The sequence below is a fragment of the Ammospiza nelsoni genome, chromosome 4, assembly GCF_027579445.1.
Source record: "Ammospiza nelsoni isolate bAmmNel1 chromosome 4, bAmmNel1.pri, whole genome shotgun sequence".
NCBI classification, from domain to species: domain Eukaryota; kingdom Metazoa; phylum Chordata; class Aves; order Passeriformes; family Passerellidae; genus Ammospiza; species Ammospiza nelsoni.
The window spans coordinates 62,552,330-62,574,710 of NC_080636.1; the positions used below are offsets into that span (position 1 = coordinate 62,552,330).

At 46.3% G+C, this 22,381-nt stretch overlaps 2 protein-coding genes across 2 annotated transcripts in view; one reads left to right on the plus strand and one right to left on the minus strand.

The window, feature by feature from the left end:
* The window catches only part of TNKS (tankyrase), a 127,944-nt gene extending 112,312 nt beyond the window's left edge, over window positions 1–15,632 (plus strand). The window contains exons 19-27 of the mRNA XM_059471159.1: window positions 91–328; window positions 1,016–1,098; window positions 2,703–2,823; window positions 3,443–3,540; window positions 4,880–4,954; window positions 6,170–6,275; window positions 7,137–7,323; window positions 8,081–8,237; window positions 10,259–15,632. Of these exons, the coding sequence (XP_059327142.1) occupies window positions 91–328; window positions 1,016–1,098; window positions 2,703–2,823; window positions 3,443–3,540; window positions 4,880–4,954; window positions 6,170–6,275; window positions 7,137–7,323; window positions 8,081–8,237; window positions 10,259–10,345 (1,152 nt within the window). The 3' untranslated portion in view covers window positions 10,346–15,632. The remainder of the gene's footprint in view (window positions 1–90; window positions 329–1,015; window positions 1,099–2,702; window positions 2,824–3,442; window positions 3,541–4,879; window positions 4,955–6,169; window positions 6,276–7,136; window positions 7,324–8,080; window positions 8,238–10,258) is intronic.
* A 152-nt stretch (window positions 15,633–15,784) lies between these two features.
* DUSP4 (dual specificity phosphatase 4) lies at window positions 15,785–21,409 on the minus strand. The gene is made up of 4 exons (XM_059471160.1): window positions 21,016–21,409; window positions 18,097–18,233; window positions 17,462–17,681; window positions 15,785–17,323 (listed from the first exon to the last, which is right to left on the minus strand). Exons 1-4 carry the CDS (start codon window positions 21,407–21,409, stop codon window positions 16,938–16,940), a joined length of 1,137 nt encoding a protein of 378 aa, XP_059327143.1. The 3' UTR covers window positions 15,785–16,937.
* Between the last annotated feature and the right edge of the window lie 972 nt (window positions 21,410–22,381).

Here is a 22,381-nt window from a genome sequence, read left to right on the forward strand (position 1 = left end):
AGAACAATCAAATAAAGCAATTAAAAATTTCCAGAGATCAGTGACTTGTGGCAGTAGGAGCTCATGTTGCGTATTCTTTCTGTTTTTCAGGCTGATGATATCCGAGCTCTGCTGATAGATGCAATGCCTCCAGAAGCTTTGCCCACGTGCTTCAAGCCCCAGGCCACTGTTGTCAGTGCCTCTGTGATCTCTCCAGCATCCACACCCTCCTGCCTGAGTGCTGCCAGCAGCATTGATAACCTCACGGGCCCACTGGCAGAGCTGGCCGTGGGAGGGGCATCCAATGCTGGGGATGGAGCTGCAGGAACTGACAGGAAGGAAGGAGAAGGTGCATTTGCTGCTGGACAACTTTACATTGCCAGAAGTACTGTAGTTTAGTATCAAAATAGGCCTTGGTTTATCTGAAAAGCATTTCTGACTAGCCAGAAAATACTGTGCAGTTTGAACTGTAATCAGTGTTTTAAAGTGTCTGGTGTTTGTTAACTGTTCACTGTTAACTGTTCATCTGTGTTTGCTATCAGTCATTAGGTCTGACTACAAATGCAGATCTGATTAGGTGCCCAGATGTTCATTGACTTCATAAAAAAATCCAATGAGAATTATTTTGATGAAGAAGTTATGATTGTGATGGCTGGGGATTTTGCCAAGGTTTTTTAAACCCTTTGATTAGTATCAGGAGTCCATGCTTTAGGTCAGAATCTAAGGGGGTCACATAGCAAAAATATACCCATCCTTCTTTTCCTTCTCTTTGCAGTATGAGCCTGTATTTGTCACAGATGGTTTGGGCTTTAAATAGTTGATTCTGAAGAGAGAACGGTGATGAGCTTTGCACAGAACTTTGACACAATGGAAGTAGATTGTTTATTACAGACATAGACAAATTGATTTAAAATTCCAAACTCTGTTTCTTTTTATAGAGAATCAGTGGTATTGCTTGATTTTTTTTTAAGGAGGTTGGTTTGGTTTTTGTTACTTCACAGGCATAGGATGTAAAGACTTGTTTCTTCTCTCACAGTTTCTGGTCTTGACATGAACATTACCCAGTTCCTAAAAAGCCTGGGTCTTGAACACCTTCGGGACATCTTTGAGACAGAACAGGTAAGTGGCAAGCCTCATCTCTGTTTCTGTGTTTAGGAGATAAATGTCACTCAAATTCATTGCATTAGTTTTCATTTTATAATTGAAAAAGGGAAGGAAAAAACCCACACTTCACATCTACAGAAAAAGAAGTGTGTTCAAGTTTTCTTTGAGTTTTCTGCAAATGAATTGCCAGATACAATATGGTGAAGTTGCAAAACCTATGAAAATATCTTTTCTTGTTGGATTCAGGTGTCAAGTAGCTTTTAGTTACACATACACTGTGACTGCCAGTTTGGCTTGTATCCTGAGAGTTATTTTGAACCTTGTGAACTTTGAACATGATGACTATAATGAAGTTAGGCTCAAATGTCACCTGTGTTTGTCCTTCAGCAGTCTTGACAGCCAGACAAGCCTTTCACCACCTGTAGTGCTGCATGTGATAGTTTGGTTAGTTGAGAAATAGGGGAATAAAACCTGCAGATTTATCAGTAATTCAGCATATATGAAAAGGGTACAACTAATGTAAATTTCTCAAGCTTTCATTATGTTTTACAGCAGAAGTACCTGTAATGTATTTGTAGATTCCTTTTGTGTACCGTTTCTTAAATTTAACATGTTGCAGTTAAATTGATCTGTTTACATGACTGAGATGGAATGTACGTGTGGAAGTGAAAGGTACAAGTGCAAGAGACTGGATTTGATGATTATTTTTTCCTCTGGCCTCTGCTGCTAATCTTTTATTGAGGAATCAGGAAACAAAGATTTGAAATGTGATGTGTTATTTACAGTTCCAGCTGTTTCTATAAAATGTTCAAAGATAAAATACCATAGAACTTTTCCCCTTCTCATACATGAAGCATAAGCTCTTCTCTTTAGTTTGGAACTCCTTCTGTTCAGAAGGAAACCAACCTCAAACCAACCTGTGCACTTCTCAGGTTTTATTATTATTTTTCACACCTTCCTGTTGCCTAGCTGGTCTTGTTCTACTTTTGCTTCCTTGACTCCTAACCTGTTAAGAGCTTCCCTGCTAATAAGATTTAACAATGCAAGTCGGATTCAATATATTCATCATTTTGAAATCATCCAGCTCTTCTTGTAAGTTTCTTTGTAGAAAAAAACAAGCTCATCTTCTTTAAGCTTATTCTTTTAAGCTGGTTTTCCAAGCACTACCTTCATGTGCACTTTTTCACCTTGGCTCATTATTAGTAAGGTTGTAGAATATTAATTTCTGCTTGTGTAGTGAAAGTAAGGAATTGTACAATGCTGTGAAACGTTGAATGCTTCAAAAGCACTCCCGTATTTATGCCAGCATTTCAGTGCATCCCCCTTCTACCTAAGGAAAAATGTTTGTGAGAACCTTCTTCGAGAACCAGCTGTTGTTAATTGGTGTGAGAGAAGTGAAAGTTTTGCACAATTTCAGGCTGTAGCAGCTGGGTATGGTCCTGTGAATAGGGATGGGTTTGCCAGAAGGTGGCAGCAAGTAGAAGTGAAGCAAAACATTATCTACCTTTATGCTTTTGGTTGCACCATAAATACTTTCCAATTTCTGAAGTGATAGGTCTCCAGCCTTGAAAGTCAGGCCAGGTTTGACAAGTGATTTTTGTGATCTTTCACCTTTCCAGATAACCCTGGATGTGTTGGCTGATATGGGGCATGAGGAACTAAAAGAAATTGGGATCAATGCATATGGACATCGCCACAAATTAATAAAGGGTGTGGAGAGACTTCTAGGAGGTCAGCAAGGTAAGTATGACACTTTTACTGGCTAGTCTAAGGGTACCACACAACAGGCTCCCATAAGTCACTTTCTCTAAATGTAGGCGTTGTGACCAGACTTGAAAGAATCTGGATGTCAGAGAAGTGTGTTTGCTGCAGACATGGTGGCTGAGTGGGTTGTGATAGCTAAAGAATATATTAAGGAGATACCAGACCAAGTGATCACTTGTCTTTTCAGAGAATGGATACCCCTGAGGCAGCTTTGGAAGCTGTTCCCATTTCTCAGGACCCTGTTTCACCCAGAGAGGAGCTTTTGGATATGATTTGCCCTCCATACCTACCCCCAGGCCAGTTATACCTGAAGGATTGGCCTGATAGGGTTTTAGCTGCCCCATGTTTCTAATGGAAAGAGGAAGCAATAAAGGGCAATTATATCCCACATGCATTTTGCTTCTCTCTTTTAAAACCTCTGTTGCTAAAGAAGGCACTTTTATTTGTTTTTGAGGTTGTGCTTATGCCTTGTGTTTGTTTTGCATTTCCTGTACTGGGGTTGTTTAAGAACAATGATGATGATGATGGATATAAATAGAGCCAGTATTGGTTTTTCCTGTTGATTTTTGCTCCTTTTCATTCCTTCTCTTTGCAGGTACCAATCCTTATTTGACTTTCCACTGTGTGAGTCAGGGGACCATTCTCCTTGACCTTGCTCCTGATGATAAGGAGTATCAGTCTGTAGAAGAGGAGGTAATCCAAGTCCCTTTCTTAATGCTTCAGGGGCTGTATATTTTTCTTTCCACTGATAACCTGTCAGAGCTAAAGTGTGCAATATGTGTTGAAAGTGCTAAAATAGGCTTTGATGTATGAATTGCATAGTGCTGATACGAAGTTTCAGGTTCTTTATTTGTCCTTTCATGTAGAACAATGATAGAAATTATTTTGCCATGTCCTTCCAATTTTTTTAATAAGAAGTCTCTGCTCACTTAGTGTTATTCCAGTTTTATTTTGTTGTTGTGTTTTGGATATCGTCTCATAGGGAGGGTTTGCACAGCTTTCTGTAGGTAGGTGGACCTGTGAGAATTAAAAGCTGTGTGTGAAACCAAGACATCAAGGCCTTGCAATTCTCTAAGCATTTTCTGTGAACCAGCTTGTTTTCTCTTGTCTCAGTGGCTAGTTAATCTGTAACCCAGATAAACAGCTCTTGGACAATTGAGAATTGACTGTAATTTTGCCTCCCACACACACACATGCTCTTTTATTTAAGTAAACTACAGGCACATACCATTTTGAAAGCAAAAATCATAACAGAAAAGAGACTTCCTGAAGAGTTGTGTTTGGTAGAAACTCCATTTTACTCTGAATTTGCTATTTGTGTCATGTTCCTACACTATAGCACAGAAGTAATTTAAAAAGTCTAGATAATCAGGATTGCTGCCAGCTTAGATGGGCATATTTTTTATTAGTAACTTCATAAACTAGAGTTTGTGCAGATTTTTTTAATAAACTCTTCTGAAGGAAAGGGTCACTTGTCATAGTAAATTGGAATATTTATTTGAACTGTTACAAAATATTGTTGTTGTAGCTATAAGTACTTCTCTAAGACACAATGCAACTATTTCTGAGGAAATCAGAAATGCTCTTCTAATGACGTAAGAGAATTTACAGTGCAGGTATTTCCCTAATACTAAGAAATGCAAACTAAACTTATTAAAATCACATTTGTTATTACTATGAAGTGATCTTTTTGTATATTAATCCTCAAATATTGGGAGTTTTTTCCTAATTTAAAGAGGGTTTTCTAGTAGTGTATCATTTTGATAGCAAGTACCATTTTTCTATTTTTCTTATGTGGATTTTTATTACAAGATTGGATAATTGCATCATTGGGTGCTTGAGAAATTAGGGTATAACTCAGTTTAAAATAGAGGGGTTTGGGGTTTTTTTCTTCTTTTTTTTTCTTTTTTTTTACACCTTTTAATTTTCCATCAAGACTGTCTGTTGTTGCCAGTGATATACTGAGACATGGCATGGATACTTTGCTGGGAAGGTTTATGTGCTGAACATTCAGTTTTGGGTTTTTACATAGATGCAAAGTACAATCCGGGAGCATCGGGATGGTGGAAATGCTGGTGGGATCTTCAACAGATACAATGTCATCAGGGTAAGTTTCAAAACCTCTCAGTGTTCTGTGGTAAAGTATGTTAGTATTTATACCAGCAGGCGGAATCAATTTAATGGTTTGCCCTTTTATATTTAAAGTTCTTTGTTGAAATAGTATTCAGAAACAGAGTTCATGCAAGTGCTAAAATGAATGCATGCTCTGCACAGGGAATGAGGGAAAAGTGTCATTTGGGCTTCTAAAGGAGTCTGAAGGACTGATGTTGAAGGCAGAGGTGGTGAAGAACCTGACTGAATTTCAGAGGCCTATAACTTCTGTGTTTGACCCTTGCAGCACAGATTTATCTTTTTTCTCAGTGTAGACTTTTCTTGCCATTTTAAAGGGGATTTGGGGTATAAGTGTATGAAAGGATGATCATTACTTCTAATAAGAGGTTTCTATCTCCCTATGTAACTTTCCAGCTTGACACCGCCTCATTTGCCTTTGTCAACTAGAAAAATGCATTTTCCAAGCCATGGTATTCTAGAAAATAGTGTTGTCTTTCTGAGGGAAGGTGTGTGTCTTTTTCTGGGGAGAAGGAAATAGAGGGAATCAGAACAGAACTTGGTTTCTGAGCTTCAGCAAACCTGTGCTGCCTATCTCTTTGAGAAGTAAGCCTGTGCAGAACCTTTGCAACTTGATCCAATAGCTCATGGGCCCTGAAGTAAACTCTTCTTCCATCCTACTCCCAATCAATGGTAAAGTCCTTTACAGAAACCTCAGTGGTATTAAGAGCATGTGGCTGAAATTATATGGATAGATTAAACAGCACATCTTATTATTTTTTATAAAAAGAACCAAAAGTTGTTTCTTTTCATAACAAATAAACCTAAACTAGATAGCAAGTTTCAAAGAGCTAGACAAGATCAGTCAACAGAGCTCAAAGCAGAGCAGGAATGAGTTTCAGTTTGTAGTTCTTTGTGTTATTGAAGGCTCTGTGAGAAGAAGCCTGAAAGTTGTCCTTTAACCCGAGCTGCAGTTTCACAGTAGCTTTAACTATTTGTAGGTGTGGGCTACAGAGTTGTTGGAGACACTTCAGCCTTGTGTGCGGAACAGCCATGGGGTTTCTTCACAGCGTTCATGTGTCTTCCATCAGTTTCCCTGTCAAATTAATGTGAACTCTGTGAAACTAGATTTCATTTCAATTGCAATTCAAATACATTTGAGAGATTGAAATGTTATGGTAAGAGCATGGTTTGATCTGTTGTTCCACTGCAGATTCAGAAGGTAGTGAACAAGAAGTTACGGGAGAGATTCTGTCACAGGCAGAAGGAGGTCTCAGAGGAGAATCACAATCATCACAACGAGCGTATGCTGTTTCACGGTAAGGAAGTCATGTCTCTTTGTATGTATTGGTACTTAACAAAAAACCCAAACCTTGCAAAGACCCACAGGGAATGTTATTCTTGCTGTGTCACCATCCTATGCAAGTAATTGTGTTTCTACACTAGAGATGCAGGGGGTGCATTGGGGGTGTGGGGGTGGTGGAGTTACTCTGTGTGGTAACTGCAATCCAAAAAGCTACATTGGATAAGAAATACTTTTATTATGTTTTGGTTTCTTAAGAAAGAGGAAGGTTTTTTGCTAAGCTGTATCTTAGTCATTTCCAGTAAAGCTGCTGGGACGATGTTACATTGCTGTGAGAAAGACATGGTGTCTTCTAAATGATGGGAGCAGCACACAATAAAAGTGTTTTACCCTGGTGCTTTAGGCAAGCATCAGGGAAAGGAATCAAAACCAACCATAAGTTTCAGCAAGATTTCTCTAGAAATGCCTGCAAATGACAATTGCCTGAAGGTCCTTCTGTCCTAGATTCTTCTGTGATTCTGTATAGGAAATTGGTTTTGGGTATGATCGTCCTGACACCTTGCCCCACCTTAAGCAGTGCTGACTCCTGGAGAGGGTATGCATTGACAAGATAAATTGCACTGAAATGTGAGTGGGGGGAAAGCCATTTAATGAGATCTGTGAAATGAGTAAGAAATGAGTCACACGTGGGATTTTGGTATATAATGATAAATCCCACACATCACTGCATCCTGCTGGGTATCGCCCCCTTGCAGCTGACTGAGCACACTTTCTGCTATTTAATGGTCTATTTGAGGCAGATCAACACCTCTTGGCATTGAGTCCTGTATTACTATACAACTTAACAAGTATGTGTCTTTTTGTGTCACTGTTCTAGGGTCTCCTTTTATTAATGCTATCATTCACAAAGGATTTGATGAAAGGCATGCATACATTGGAGGAATGTTTGGAGCTGGAATTTACTTTGCTGAGAACTCCTCAAAAAGCAACCAATATGTGTATGGAATAGGGGGAGGAACTGGCTGTCCCACACACAAAGACAGGTCCTGTTACATCTGCCACAGGTAGGAATCCAGCAGAGTTCCCCACACATAATTCTGCCTCTCCTGGTTTTTATGATCCTGGCAGAGGGTGATATGCAGGCAAAGAATGGCCACTTGAGCTTGGTCGTGGCAGGAAAAATGCAGTTTTCCATTTGTCAAGGTTGAACAAAACAAGTATAAATGCAGCAAGTCCCACCGGAAGGTCAAAAATTACATCTAAACATGCAGAGAGTATAAATCAAAGTGAGCAGTGGCTCAGGAAAAAGGCTTGAAAGAGCAAGTTTGAAAATGAAGAGTCAGGGGAAAATAGCAATTAAACTCCAGGCACTCTCAGGACAAAACTGCAGTGCAAAGTGGTGGTCAGCAGTACAGTATGGTACTGTAGATAATATTGGAGGTAGATAATTTTGGAACAGGACTTAATTGCAGCTTTGTTTTGTCCTGGAGTAGATCAATGTGTTTCTCACACTTTGACACCTGTCCATTACCTGCTGGTGGGATCACAGAGAGTTTCAGCTTCTTTCAACAGCTTTCTATGAAATGAACTAGAACAGGCTTCCATGTGAGGACTAAACAAACTGTGTGTTTTCCCTTCTGAGTGTCATGAAAGATTTTTGACAGGTTTTATACAGCCTTAGGACTGGGTTCTTGAAGTGTTTCTCTAAAAAGCCATGAGAAATTAATTGTAATGAAATAATCTCAAAAGACTGAAATCCTTCTGGAAGCATACAACTCCTAGTAAGATATTTGAAAATGACGCTCTCTTTTTTCGTTTTAGACAAATGCTCTTCTGTAGAGTGACCCTTGGCAAATCCTTTCTTCAGTTCAGCACAATGAAAATGGCTCATGCCCCTCCTGGGCACCATTCTGTTATCGGCAGGCCAAGCGTGAATGGACTTGCTTATGCTGAGTATGTCATCTACAGAGGGGAGCAGGTAGGTGGCTTAGCTGGGACTGCCTTTATGCTGGGACTGCCTTTATGCAAGGACAGAGCCTGAGCTGGAGATGGGCTGTGCCTGCTCTCCAGACCAAGCATCCTGTGATGATGCTGCTGATTAGGTTGTTGGGTTTAAATGGGGAAATAAACAGCGAACTGCATCTAGATAGCAAATGCTACTCTTATCCACTGATCTGCTCTGATTTATGCCATGCAGAATTGTCTAATTTCCCCTGTGCAGCTCTGATGGAGTCTGTTAAGAATTGTAGCTTCTCTCAGTAAGCTGTCTTACTCCCATTGCGTTTTAGTGGCACTACTGCAGCATCAAGGTCACGTGCATTTTTGGAGCTCCAGAACATCTTGAGGATCCTGGGCTTTTTACCTGTAGGTTCCCACCAGTGACAGAGACTGCTCTTAAATAGCAGCTGGAGAAGCACAGGAGTCTTCAAAAGTTGATTCTTAATCTGAAGAACTCAGCTAGACCTTGACTCCATAGAAGTATTTTGCTGACTACCATGAGTGGCTCCCAGATCACGTGATCAAACTGAATAACTACAAATTTGTGATGACAAACGTCCCAGGTCCTGAGAGAGCTGGCTGATGGTGTTGCCAAGCCACTCTCCATCACACCCTGTGATTACCTTGGTTGGTTGGAGCAGGCTGCTAATAATTCCGAGATCATGGGTTTGATCCCTGTATGGGTCATTCACTTGGACTTGGTGGTGTCCTTGCAGGTTCCTTCCAACTCAGAATATTCTGTAGTTCTGTGATATTTGAAAAGTCATGCCAGTCAGGCAAGGACCCCAGTGAATGGAAAAAGGGAGACATCGCTTGGATTTTTTAAAAGGGGAGAAAAGTAGACACAAGGGAACTACAGATCGGTGATTCTCACCTCTGTAGCTGGGAAGATCATGGAGCAGATCCTCATAGAAGGCACATGCAAGACCAGGAGGTGATTCAAGACAGCCAGCACAGCTTAAGTAAGCACAGATTATGCCTGACCAGTCAGGTGGCCTTCTATGATAGAGTGACAATTATGGTCTCAGAAAGCGTTCTCTTTTTTGATCAAACAAGCCCAATTCTCTCTCTCAGCATCTTCTTTATCCTGTGCTCTCTGCCCCAACTATCTTATTGGTCCTTTGCTGAACTTGGCTCCAGCTTGTTGGCATCTTTCTTGTCTTGTAGAATCTAAAAGTTGTGTGTGGTTTTCTAGATGTGGTCAAGGAGGGAGTACTGAATGAACAGCAGTCGCTGCTACACCTGGTAATTTACTACAGGATGCTCATAGCCTTTACTGCTGCCAGGACACGCTACTGATTCTGCTTTAGCTTGCTGTCTCCCAAGGAGCCCATCACCTTTTCAGCTGAGTAGCTTCTCATCCTGCAGTGTTAAAAGGAATTTGTCTCAGGTGCCTTTGCCCTTGCTTGATTCCATGAGGCTTCTGTAGGCCCAGTCTCATCTGTCAAGGTTCCTTGGAATGGGGCCCTGCCCTCCATCAACTCTAGCTTTGTTCTGGGGCTGAAATGGCTACCAGCTGTCTCCAGGAAACACTGGACAGATAGACAGATGACTTACTGGGTCATGTGCTTTGGGTGGGCCAAGTATTTTACTGCCAGTGAAGGCCTTTGCAGGTTACATTGCAGGCTGTTGTCTCTTTTGAGGTCAGACTTTATCAGTCATCTGAGATTTTTGAGGAACTTAACAGACACTGACCGATTTGTAGGGTTAGCTAACAAGGAGAGTAACTCTGAATTCCTGTTGCACACAATTTTTGGCAGTGACTGTGGAAGAATGGAAGAAACATCTTTTTGTTTGTGTATTAACCAAGGTGTTAAGTATATCCAGCAGTTCCACACAGTGCTGACTAGGTTTGAAATACCCACTTTTTCTTGCATGCTGTGAACATAGAGCTGGTTCTTGTACTGTCCTTCCTGGTCACTGTTTAGTGAAATGCAAAAACTGGAACTTGCTGAGTTACCCTTGCATAAATCAGGGGTTTCTTTCTTATTTTATTTTCAGGCATACCCAGAATATCTCATTACGTACCAGATTGTGAAACCAGAAGCTCCCTCACAGACAGCAACAGCAGCAGAACAGAAGACCTAGTAGCTTCAGAGCAGTGGAGAAGGATGTGACTTCAATCTTGGACTGGATGGATACATGTTTCAGAAAATCAGTATCACATAAAATTCTTAACAACCTGGAAATAAGCTGTATGTCTTAAAGTATTGCTGTCTTGATGAATATGATAATGAGTAACTCTTGCATACTCAACTGCTACTGTTCCTCTTGAGGAAAGTTTACAAGGGACTGCCTTTTAATAACATATCTCAGGCTCCTAGTCTCTGCAGATACCATGTGTAAAATAATATTGGTTTGATCTAGACCTTGGGAACATTATTGTGCAAATGGAAATCTTTATTGCTGCCATCTCACATGTTAAAATTTCAGACACTACTTTTCTAGTTGTTTTATTTGCAGATAAATTACATTAAGCCCATCATTTTCTTTTCAGCATACACCATTCATTTCCTGTTTTCAAGAGATCTTATTTATTCTCCTTTTGTATTCTGAAGTTGAGCCAGAACTTCCTTGAAAATATTTTGCACAAAGTCAAGTCGACTAAAATCATTAACAATGCAATATAAATTTCATCTGAGGAGGGGCTAGGTCAAGTTATTCAATACAGGGGTTTTTTTTGCACACCTCTGAGCAAACAATAACATGAGTGAGTGTAACTTTGGAGTGGAAACAAACGATGTCAGTTTGCTGCCTTGTCTGTGTGAGTTTTCTGGGGGAAGCCCTGGGAAGTGTTTGCAAGGGTAGAACCAGCTCTTTGTGCTTAGAAGAACTTCATGCCCTCTTCTGGCATCTAAAAGAGCATTTTATAAGGCTCCTGTTAAGTACAATGCAGCTTTTGAAATGTTCTCCAGTTACAGTAGGGTATGGTTTTGCTGGGAGAAGCAGGTGAAAAATCAGAAGACTTCATACAGGAGGGTGCATCTGGTTCATGTCCCTCTGTAAGATGACACCCAGTAAATGGGTTTCGGGCTGGTAAGGGAGAGTTATTACAGCAGTTTCCTGTCACATCTTTGTGTGTGACATCACAGTTGAAGAGCTTAAGGGATTTACAAAAGTAGTAATTTTTTTAAATATCAATTTTACATTTTGATGAGAACAAAATTTTAAAGTATCAGTCGGCAAGCAGATTTGTTTGCAGGTATACCAGAGAACAAAGTTAGGATTTATTCACTTAATACCCTTCTTCCCAAATTCCCAGGTTTATTTTGCTGGGTAGGAGAAAGTTATTTTTAAGCATTGCATAGCACAGCATCAAACAGTTTCAAAAGTCCCCCTTATGGTGGATATGGATTTAACAAAAGTAGAAACTGTTTCCTTTTTGTGGTGTTCTCCAGTTTCAGAGAAGGTTGAAGGTCAAGACTTGTTCATTTTTTCCTAACAACCAGTACCAGGAGATGTGCTTCAGTGTTGACCATGTAATATCTGGAGGAAAAAAAATGTTCCTTTGGACACAACTTGTGGTACATTACCCTATCAACCAGCACTATCTGATGATCCAGTTCATGCATTCAGGTTTTATCCCCCTTAAAGCAAGAAAGCAACAGAATAGTGTGCTCTTAGTTCATAAAAATGTACGTGCTCCCCAGAAGTGGGATTTTGCTAACACATTTGTATAAAACAGACTTAATCCTGAAGAGCATTTCACTTTCAGCATTAAGACACAACACTTTTATTTTTAATGGTAAGGCATTAATGTTGAAGCAAGTCATCCTCACAAGAAGTAATCACCAGTAATCACCCACTGTAAAATCAGTCATTTGATGCAATATGGCTACCTGGACATAATCTCTTTGTAATATCTCTAAAGGAAACCTTAGAAATAGCAATACTCCAACAGAACTTGAACTCTTACTTTTCTTGAGCTGACAGTGGATATATGGTTCTCGCTTCATTTTGTGACCTGATTAAATATGTAGCTTTGAAGTCCCAGCCAGGCTCTAGCCTAGTTGTCCTTTTAAACAAGTTTCATTGATAAAATTGGGTGCTTGTATTTTGGCTACTCGTTTCATAGTGTTAGAGGATTGCAAAGATCACCACTAGGCTTTGAAGCTTTGTATTCACCATTGAAGTTTGGGGTTTGTTTTTCATTTAGTTAATAAGGGCATGAGGGGATGTACCTATCTGCTCTAGGGTTTCAGATAGCAACCAGAGTGAGTGCTGCTCTCCATCCCCAGTTAGACATAGTTTTAAATGGTGAAACAGCTGTGCTGCTTAGGTGAGCAAAATGGTTAATGTGGGTGTGAAAGTTAAAACTTTACATCTTTCATAAACAAAAACTAATCTAAAAAGGAAAGCCCCACTGAGCCCGCACCGGATGCTGTTCTTGCTTGTTGTTTCCTATGTGCTGGTTGAACTAATGGCTAGACAGGATTCCTTTTGCAGCCTGAAACTTCTAGAAGATAAAAATAGCCTGGAGGAGACTGAGGGGAGACCTCATTGGGGTTTTCAACATCCTCACAAGAGGAAGTGGATGTGCAGGTACCAATATCTTCACTCCCATGACCAGTAACAAGACTGGAGGAAACAGCATGAAGCTGAGATTAGTAGGGAGATTTAGGTTGGGTATTAGGAGAAAGGATTTTCACCCAGAGGGACCCCAGGGAAAGTGGTCTTAGCACTAAGCTTGATAGAATTCAAGAAGCTTTTGGACAACACTCTCGGGCACATGGTGTGGGTCCTGGGGCTGTCTTGTGCAGAGCCAGGAGTTAGACTCAATGATCCTGATGGGTCCCTTCCAACTCAGCATATTCTGTGATTCGACTTTCCAGTATCTTTGAACTGCCAGTGTTAATGTTTCTGATGTTCTGTGCAGAGTAAAGGTGCTGTGTGAGGAAATAATTTTGCAGTGGTTTTTGTCTCGTAATGACATGACACAGAGGTTTTTGTCTCGTTTGTGGCCAGACACAGAGGAGTACCCAGGCCTGATGATGCATCTGTGTGTTGCAGACACCTATGCAGGAGTAGCATATGCTGTCATAGGTGCTCTTTCAGTTCAAAACAAAGTGAGGATTGCCCATCAATACCAAAGTGACCCGTTAAAAACCCGGCAGTGGTGCTGGTGCTTTTGGCAGGCTGTTAACGGTACAGACGCTGCTGCTTCAGCTGGGGGAGTTAACTGCAGTGGGACCTTACAAATACTGTGACCCCATAACCAGGCAGGTGCTGCCTCCTGAGAAATGAAGTTTTTGACCTCCTGAGAAGAGCAGTCCCCTGGTATGGGGATGCTCATTTTGCAGCATTGGATCACCAGTGGGAGGCACAGTAGGAGCTGAGGACATAAAAACACTGGGCTAAGCCCTCATAGGCTTGGGAGACCAGGGACAGAATTTGGTGCCTGCTGGCACCAGGGACGATGTGTCTCTCAGGCCTGTTGATCTTTGTCAGTGTCCCTTTGAGGCAGCATTTTGAAACTTCTGTGTAGTTTTGTAACAGGACCTTAATAGGCAAAACAGAAAGAAAAGTCACCACCTAAAAAAGGAGAGTTCTGCTCTCCACTGCTGAAACTGTTTCCATGAGACTGATGAGTTAGATACCTGGTGCAGAGTGACACTGCATTCTGATTGCTGTCAACAAAACTTTTGTTAGGATTAAAAGCAGACAGTACAGTACCTTAATAAGGTATATTTTATTTTTTTCATTCTTATTTTTATCTACCAGTTGTGTTTGATCCCAGCTCCATAGAGACTGTTACAAACCTCTTATACTAGTTCCACCATGTGGCAGTCACTATTGGTTTTTTAACCTCTGTTTCAAGTGTTTGCATGAGATGCAATTGAATCCCACTGGATTATGTAGCAGGAATTTATTTTGTCTGCAAACTTAAGCTTTGCTTGTTTGTTATGGGAGTACCTCAAAAGAAAATTCTACACTGAAGCGGAGAGAAAACCCTGCAAAATGTTGTGCACTGTTGGCTGTGGTGGCCAGCAGACACAGAAAAGGGATGTGGCGTATGGGAGGGAGTAGCTCGTGGAGAAAGGCACTTTCTTGGCTCTGGAAACCAGCTGCTCCTGCTGTTTGTTCTAGGTTAGAGGAGGTGTCTGCTCCCCGTGAATGTGTGAGGTGCTGAGGGATGCAAGCATGTTGTGCCACTGCATCCCTCCAATGGCATCAGTTTCTGCACAGTTTATGTACTGCCTGCAATTTCCATGTGGGACTAACAGAAATTGCCCTGAACAGGATTTTTTAAGATGGGTAAAAAGGAAGGGTCCAGCCACAAAACAGATTAGTTTGAACATTGCTAATCATTCTCAGAAGCTCAATGTCAGGAAATATGTGAATTTATTTTCAGTGGGATTTCTGTGTTTCCATGCTGCTTTGCTACAGAAAGTGTAGCTCAGAAATCCAAGAGGAGGTGCATCTAATGCATGCTTCAGGTATGTTAAACTGAATATTTGTGCAGCATTGTAAGCTGTGCTGCAGCCTGCATGGGGAACACCTGGGAAAGCACGTCCTCAGTTCTTGTCTCATGTAGCAACTGGCTTGTGAACCTCCACAGACTTGAATCCATTGGTGATCAGAGGTGGTGGCTTGGCACAGTCCCAGAGCATGTTCTCCTGGTCTTTCCAAGAGTGGCAGGACAGATGTGCAGAGAGGGAGCAGCAGTGTTCCCACCTCTCTCAACAGAGAGTAGATGTGAAACCCAGGGGATTGGGGAACACTATATATGTGTTAAAATCTGTGAAGCAAGGTGATGAGCCTGGGAATGTGTAGGGGACATGGGAAGCAGATGCATTTCCATTACACTGACACATATGCCTGTCAAGTCACATTATCTGGCTGGTTTTGATGTATCAGTCTTGCTGAGTGTGTTGGTGGCAAGTTTTAGTGCTGGTCCCATTAATTACTAATGTAGATTATTAGAATCTCTGTTATTACAAGATAATTTTGACACTTTCTTAACATCTGCAGAACTTGCTTCAGCTTTGGAAATTGAAATGGGGATTTTCTGTGCTGTGGTCCCATGAGCTTGTGCGTTGTCATTCCTAATTGCTTTCTTTGGCAAGCCACATGGCAATGTAGCTGGGGGTTGAATTTCTAGACCTTTTTTGTGTAACTTGTTTTCATAACTAGCCCTGTATTTGTTCTCTCTTGGTTGCCAATTACCTGGAGCTGGGATATCATTTATTTATTTCTTCTTTTACCTTCTCTCTCAAAGTTGAAGACGATGGGCAGTTTCTCAGCCTACCTACATGGTGGACTTTAGGTAACATCTCTGTAACAACTGAGTTTGATCTATAAGTGTGCTTGGCTAAATGTCTGATCTGCAATACCTGTAATAGTTTAAAAGTCAATAAATACATTTTTAACAGTTGCTCTGTGAAAATGGAATGTGTGCAGAACCTGCTGCTCTGTTGTGGTTTTAGGACAAATTTGCTCCAGCCAAACTGTTGAAAAGTTTTATTTTTATTTTCTCCAAACAATGTTTTCTCCCTCCCTCAGGCAATAAATAAAAAGTTAATTTCTAGAAAAAAAAAAAGGAACAAAACCATACATATGTACATCAGCCACACAGGCATCTTGTGTGTTGGACCGGGCTGGAGGGAAGGACAGAGGTAGGGTGGGAAATAAGGCTCCAGGTGGGTTGAAGATGAGGCATTTTCAAGGCTTGGGCCAAAAGCTGCAGAAATGTTGCACAGGTGAACAAGACTCAGCACAGGAAAAGGGCTGGTCATGAGGTGGGAGAAGCTTGAAAATGCTGGATGAATGACACCTCTGGGCCAGCCTGTCCTCCACCCAACAGCTTCTCTCCTCCATTATGGCCCACCCATGTCCCTTCCTGCTACTTTTGGAAGAAGAGCAGCAGTGGGACGGGTGAAGAGGAAACTCAACAGAGTAATCAAAAGCAGCCCAGCAGCCCAGACTGCTGCCCCAACCCCTTCTTTCTCATCTTAAAGCCACAGGGAGATTGGACCTAAGTTTTCTAGAAACCAGTGATCCACAGAGGCAAGAAAAGAGGCATTTCAGACTACATCTCTCCCTCCAAACCACTTCCCAACCACAAAGATTACTCTCCCCCTGGAATAGGCTCAGCTGGTGATTTGGCAGGTGCCTGCCAACTCCTGCCTCATCTCCCCAGGCACTGGCAGGGCTGAGGTTGAGTGCAGGCAGCCCCATGCCACCACTCCTGCTCGCCCCAAGGCTCTGCCTGCAGCTCTGCTTGTCCAAAGTGTACCTGGCTCAGGTAAGCAGCACCCACCACACACACCAAGGTGTCTCTGCAAGAGGGAAGGCTGCTGCACAATAAAAACAGGGAATGCTCCCTTGTCAACCTAGATGAGCTGGGACCAGAAACATGGGGAGAAGGGGAGGTGTAAAAAACAAGACAGTAAAATGGGGATGGAAACACGTGAAGACCAGGCACTTGAGGAAACCCAGTATACTATTTTGTTCCTCCCCTGAAGAGCCTGGACAATGTCAAGGTTTGTGGCTTTTACAACTTCGTGCTTTTAAAACATAACAATAAAAAGCAAACAAACCAAGATGAGGTAAGAAATTTCTCTACGAAAAAGATGGCGAGTCCAGGGTGAAGGGCAGTGTCCGGCACTATTGCTTAACATGGCGGGGCTTGGCGCCCCTGCACGCCCGGCACTGCCTGCCCAGCTGGCCTGGCCCTGAGCTAACAGCTGGGCGACGTGGTGATGGGGCTGTGCAGGTAGGGCAGGCTGCTGGGGGTGGCATGGACACCAACAGACACCGGGAAGCTGAAGACAAACTGCGAGGTGGGGGTGGAGGTGGCCTTGCCCCGCTCCCGCAGCGTCCCCGAGGGGCTGACGGCCTCCACCGCGTACGAAGTAGCCAACACCTGCGACTCGAACTGCAGCAGCTGCCCCATGAAGCTGAAGTTGGGGGAGATGATGCTCCGGCGCTGCTTGACAAACTCGAAGGCCTCCTCTAGCTTGACACGCTTCTTCATCATCAGGTACGCCAAGCAGATGGTGGCCGAGCGGGAGATGCCAGCCTGGCAGTGCACCAGGACACGGCCACAGCACTCCTTCACTGAGTCTGGAGGGCAACAGGGGTGAGATGTGAGACCCACAACCTGCCACCGCGGCCTGGCCCCTCACCAAACCTGCAGGTGGTGGCTGACCTCCCTCCCACCGGTGCCACCAATGGACACAACATCTCTGCACAGGCACTCACCAATGAACTCAATTGCCTCCATGAACCAGGAGCTGATGTCAGCTTTGTGGTTGTCCTCCACAGGGATGCACTTGTACTGGTAGTGCCCCTCGAAGTGGTTGGGGCAGTCTGAGGAGACGTTCAGCAGGGCTGTGATGCCCAGTGTGTCGAGCATGTCCCGCCGGGCTGCGTGGTAGGCGCTGCCAAGGTAGAGGAAGGGAAGGATCTCCACAGGCCCACCCTGTGACAGAGGAAAAGAACTGGTTGGCCAGGGGACAATGGGAGGCAGGACACACATCCAGATGGCTTGGAAGCATGGAGCTGTGTAGCAACCTGGCACCTGATCCAGGGCCCTCAGAAGAGGGAGCAGAGGCTGCCTTCCTGAGGCGCTAAACCTGTTTCAGCCCTTCCTCTCCCTCTCTGTCCTGTTCGGAAACAGGCAAGTGTGGGTTAACAGGACGTGGGCTTGTCCACTCTGTGGGGCACATAAACACCCTGGGCTTAGGAGGACCACCATGCTTTCCCATGAGAAGAAAGGAAGCAGGGCTCTGGCTCCGCAAGCCCCAGCTGAGGGAGAGCAGAGAGACTCCCACTGGACCAGGTTGCAATGCTGGAAGGGCAGTCAAGATAGCTGAGCACTGGGCTTTTAGACATACCTGGTCATGGAAGGGGGTCCCACAGGAACTGCAGCCCAGATCCAGAGGCTCAGCGCTGGTGGGGGGTGACACATTGCTCAGGGACTTGGTTTTTGCGCAGAATTCGGGGTACTCCGAGGAGAAGCGCTCATAGCCCCCTGCAAGAGGAGAGGCACCAAGTGTTATCCCACACCGCATCCACAGCGCTGCAGAACGCACAGCTGGAGATGCCCTTGGCCACTAGATGATGCTACAGCGATGGAGAGTGGTCCCTGCCCCTGGAGGAGCAGTTGGGCTCTCAGCAGCAAGGGGGGGATCCCTGAGGCCCCACCACTCCCTCGGAGCAAGAGCACCAGGAGCAATGATCTTGGCCACCCAAAGTCCCTGCTCCAGGGCTCGGTCCCCTGCATACTGCCAGCCAAAACTCCAGACTGGGGCCAAGGTTGCTCTCTGAGACAATGAAGAGAGGATTTATTTCCACCATACTCGGACTTAAATGGGAAAAGCTGCTCCGAGGCCAAAGACTGTTCAGTTCTCATTTTCCCTTGACACATTATTTTGTCACAAAAGACAGGCAGGTCTCCCATTCCCAGCTTGACCCTCCAGCTCAGAGCTCCCAAAACGACAGAGCAGGAAAGTCCTGGCTCTGGCCAGGTGCAGCCAAGCTGCCCTCTGAGAGAGGTGTCTGCTGCTTCCCAAGGACACAGGTGCAAACTGAACATGGAGCAGCTTGTTCCTCTGCCCCGCTGCCAGAGGGATAAGCACAGGGGATGTCAGGCTTTGTCATGGCAGTCAAAACGAGAGCAAATCCTGAGTTCCCAGGACAGGGAAACTGCAGTGTTGGCCTGCTAATAAACCCTTCTGGTGACCTTTCCTTCTCTCATTCAAATCAAATTAACAACCCTGATATCCTTCAAGGGTCTGACTTTGAGCCTCGAAATCAATGAAAATCAAGTACTTCACTATCACCACAGGACTCCAGCTGGATCAAGCTCTGACTCCCAGGATGGTTCCTGAAGACTCAAACCAACTGCAGGACCTATGCCTGCAGATTTCAGCTTACCAGAGCATACAGCAGGACACATCCTTCTTATCCAGCCTTAGCTCTGAGACTGCCCTGAACAAGGCTGGATATTCAAAACAATGGATGCAAGCGTCTCAAGCAGCCCAGGAATCCCTAGGCAGCTAGAGCCCCCCACAGCCAGCATCCCAGTGTCCTTTGTGGCTTCCTCCCCCTACAAAAGGAAGGGCTCCAGTACCTTAAAGCAGATTTATCACTGCATTTGCATTGTCCCTCCCACACAGCCAGGACAGTTTGTAGAGGCTTCATTTCCCTGGCCTGACATCCCTTTACAGTCCTACTGCTTCGAGTTGAAAGAGCATCCAAAACCAAGAGCCTTTGTTAGACAACTTCCAGGGATCTGGTCCTAAAATCCCTGGATCTACCACATCGCACTCCAGTGGTCATCACACCATGAGAGGGAAAAGCTGCCCAGGGTGATGGGCAGAAACATCTTGGAAATAATGGTTCTTGGAAAGAAAAAGAGAGCTTTTCAAATGCTTCTCTTCAATGAAACGCATCAGATTGATTGATCCAGCAGCTCCTGGCAGTTCATGCCAGTCCTGCCCGGTATAGGAGCCAGGCAGAGCAGGAGCCCATGGCCAAGCAGCCCCAGCCAGGCTGTTCCACAGGGAACCTGGCAGCAGCCTGACCTGCACAAAACACTTCAGGATCTTCACTGTGACCTGCGCCTGACAATGTGCGCTTGGGCATGCACAGCTCTGGGTTAGTGTAGCTCTCATGGAATCAGAGCAAGATCATTTTAGAGGCTCTGTGGAGCACAAGAAGAAGACTGTAGTGCTGAGACTGAGTCTCTCAGAGCCCGTTCCTTAAAAGGGCTCCCATTCCAACCAACCTCCCACGAGAACCACAGAGGCACCAGGAGCTCTCAGCTGACAAAGGCCACCCTTGGAGCAGAGCAGCGTTTCCTGCCACATGCGTGGCCCCAGCACCATGCTGGCTCACGGTGAAGGAGTCGGCTCCTGAGCGAGCCCTTGCTGTGCAGGCACTCCCGCAGCAGCACATCGTATCGCATCCCGGGAACAGCTCCTGCTGCTTTTACTGTATCTAGTACAACTCAAGTGCTAGTTCCTCCATCTATCAAGCCTCTTAATGGATTTGCTATTCTGCATACACATCCTTACCCCTGCTGTAAGTAAGCCAAGGAATAAATTGACTCTCAGGCTGTAAACAAAAAAGAAAAAGCCCCACAGAGCTCATCCAAGAACCCCAGCTGAGCATCCCCCGCCCCTAAATCATCTCACAATTCTCAGGACGAGCAGCTCCAAATGTGCACAGCTTCCCATTTAACACACGGAAGGGGGGAAGCCCTGATCCCTGCTGTAGTGGGAAAGAGAGCACAGAGGCATCCCCGGGTTTTCTGCCCGCTGCAAGGGGACATCGCCGTGACAGCCGGGGCTTGACCCTGCACAAATACCTCCTCTGCACCTCCGCGGGGCTGGGACTGGACTCGAACAAAGCGTGGGGGATTCCCCCCACACACTCACTTCCCTCAGGTCCCGGGCAGGGCCACGGCGCCCGCTCGATGTCCCTGAGCCGGCTCAGACGGCCCGGGGACCCCCGCTCGGGGCTGACGGCCGCGCTGCCACCGTCCCGTACCCAGCTCCGGGCTGCGCTCCCGCCGGCTCCCAACTTGGGCAGCACGGACGGCCGGGGACGGGAGAAGGCAGCGCCCTGCCCGCCCGGGGCGCGGCGAGCCGGGAGCCCCATTCCCGGGCGGGGGCAGCCGTCCGCGGCTCCCGGTGTCCCGCTCCGGTTCCCGGTGTCCCCCCTGGCTCCCGGTGTCCCGCCCCGGTTCCCGGTGTCCCCCCTGGCTCCCGGTGTCCCGCCCCGGTTCCCGGTGTCCCCGCCGCCGGTACCTGCCAGGAGGCGGATGTCGGCGCGCGCCGTGTCGCGACGGAGCGCGCGCACCACGAGCGCCACGGTGCTGTCCTCGCGCAGGGCCTCGGCGCGCGGGCTGCGCTCGTCGTACACCACGACGGCGGCGTAGAGCCCGGCCCGCAGCCGCGCCCGCACCTCGCTCTCGGCCGGCAGGATCTGCTCCAGGCTCACGGCGCCCTTGGCCCGCCGCCGCACGATCGTGTTGCAGCGCACGTTGAGCGCCCCGCGGATGTGCCCGGCGCTGTGCGCCAGGAAGGGGCGGCAGTCCAGCACCAGGCACCGCGCGGCGCCGCCGGCCCCGGCCTCGTCGCGGCCCACGAGCCGGCGCAGCGCGCTGCCCTCCATCTCGCGCAGCCCCTCGGTGGCCACCATGGCGGGAGGGGGCAGGGAGGGAGGGAGCGAGCGCCCGCCGGGCCCCGCGCCCGCCGCCCGCGCTGCTCGCGCACCCCCGCGCGCGCCGCGCGCAGCCTTTACTACCCGGCGGCGGCCGGCGCGCGCCCCCGCCCCGCCCCGCCCCGCCCATCCGCCGCGCGCCGGGGCCGCATGAATGGAGGGGAGGCGGCGCGCGGGCCCGGCGACGTCACCGCCTCCATTCACAAAAAAAGAAAACCCGGCCGCGCCGCCCGCCGGCCGCGGGCTGTGAATGGAGGAGCGCGGCGGCCTTTGTCACCGCGGGCAGCGCCTGTCACCCCCGGCCCGAGCCCGCCGCGCGCGCCGAGGGGCACACGCGCACGTGCACATGCCGCGGGGCACGCGCCCAGCAGGCGACACACACACACACACACACACACACACACACACACACACACACAGACACGCGCACACACTTAGGCACACAGACACACAGAGTCAGGCACACGCAGACACACACACAGACATACAGACGTACACACACACACACTCAGGCACACACACACAGACGCGCACAGACACGCACTGACACACAGACACACAGACACACACACACACATACACACGCACACACAGAGTCAGGCACACGCCGCGCACACTCTGCTCCTTTGTCCCCTGGGTCCTGTTCCGCCCGGGCCGCCTGCCGCGGCGGGGGGCGCTGAGCAGGGCCCGCCGCCGGCCCCGCAGGGTCCCCCTGGGTCCTTGTGATGCGTATCTCTCTTTCCCCCCGCCAGAAAACGGCGTCTCATTTGCTGCAGAGCCCTGAAGACAACTACAGCACCCTGCCTGTGATGCGGCTCTGTGGAGGGGGCTCCTCGATTTCATTCCTCACATAGAGGAATTCTATTTTCGGCTAAAAGCCTAAGGAATAAATGCACAGCCCTAGAGGGTTCCAGGAGGGTCTCCCCATAACCACTACCCAAACACTGAGCC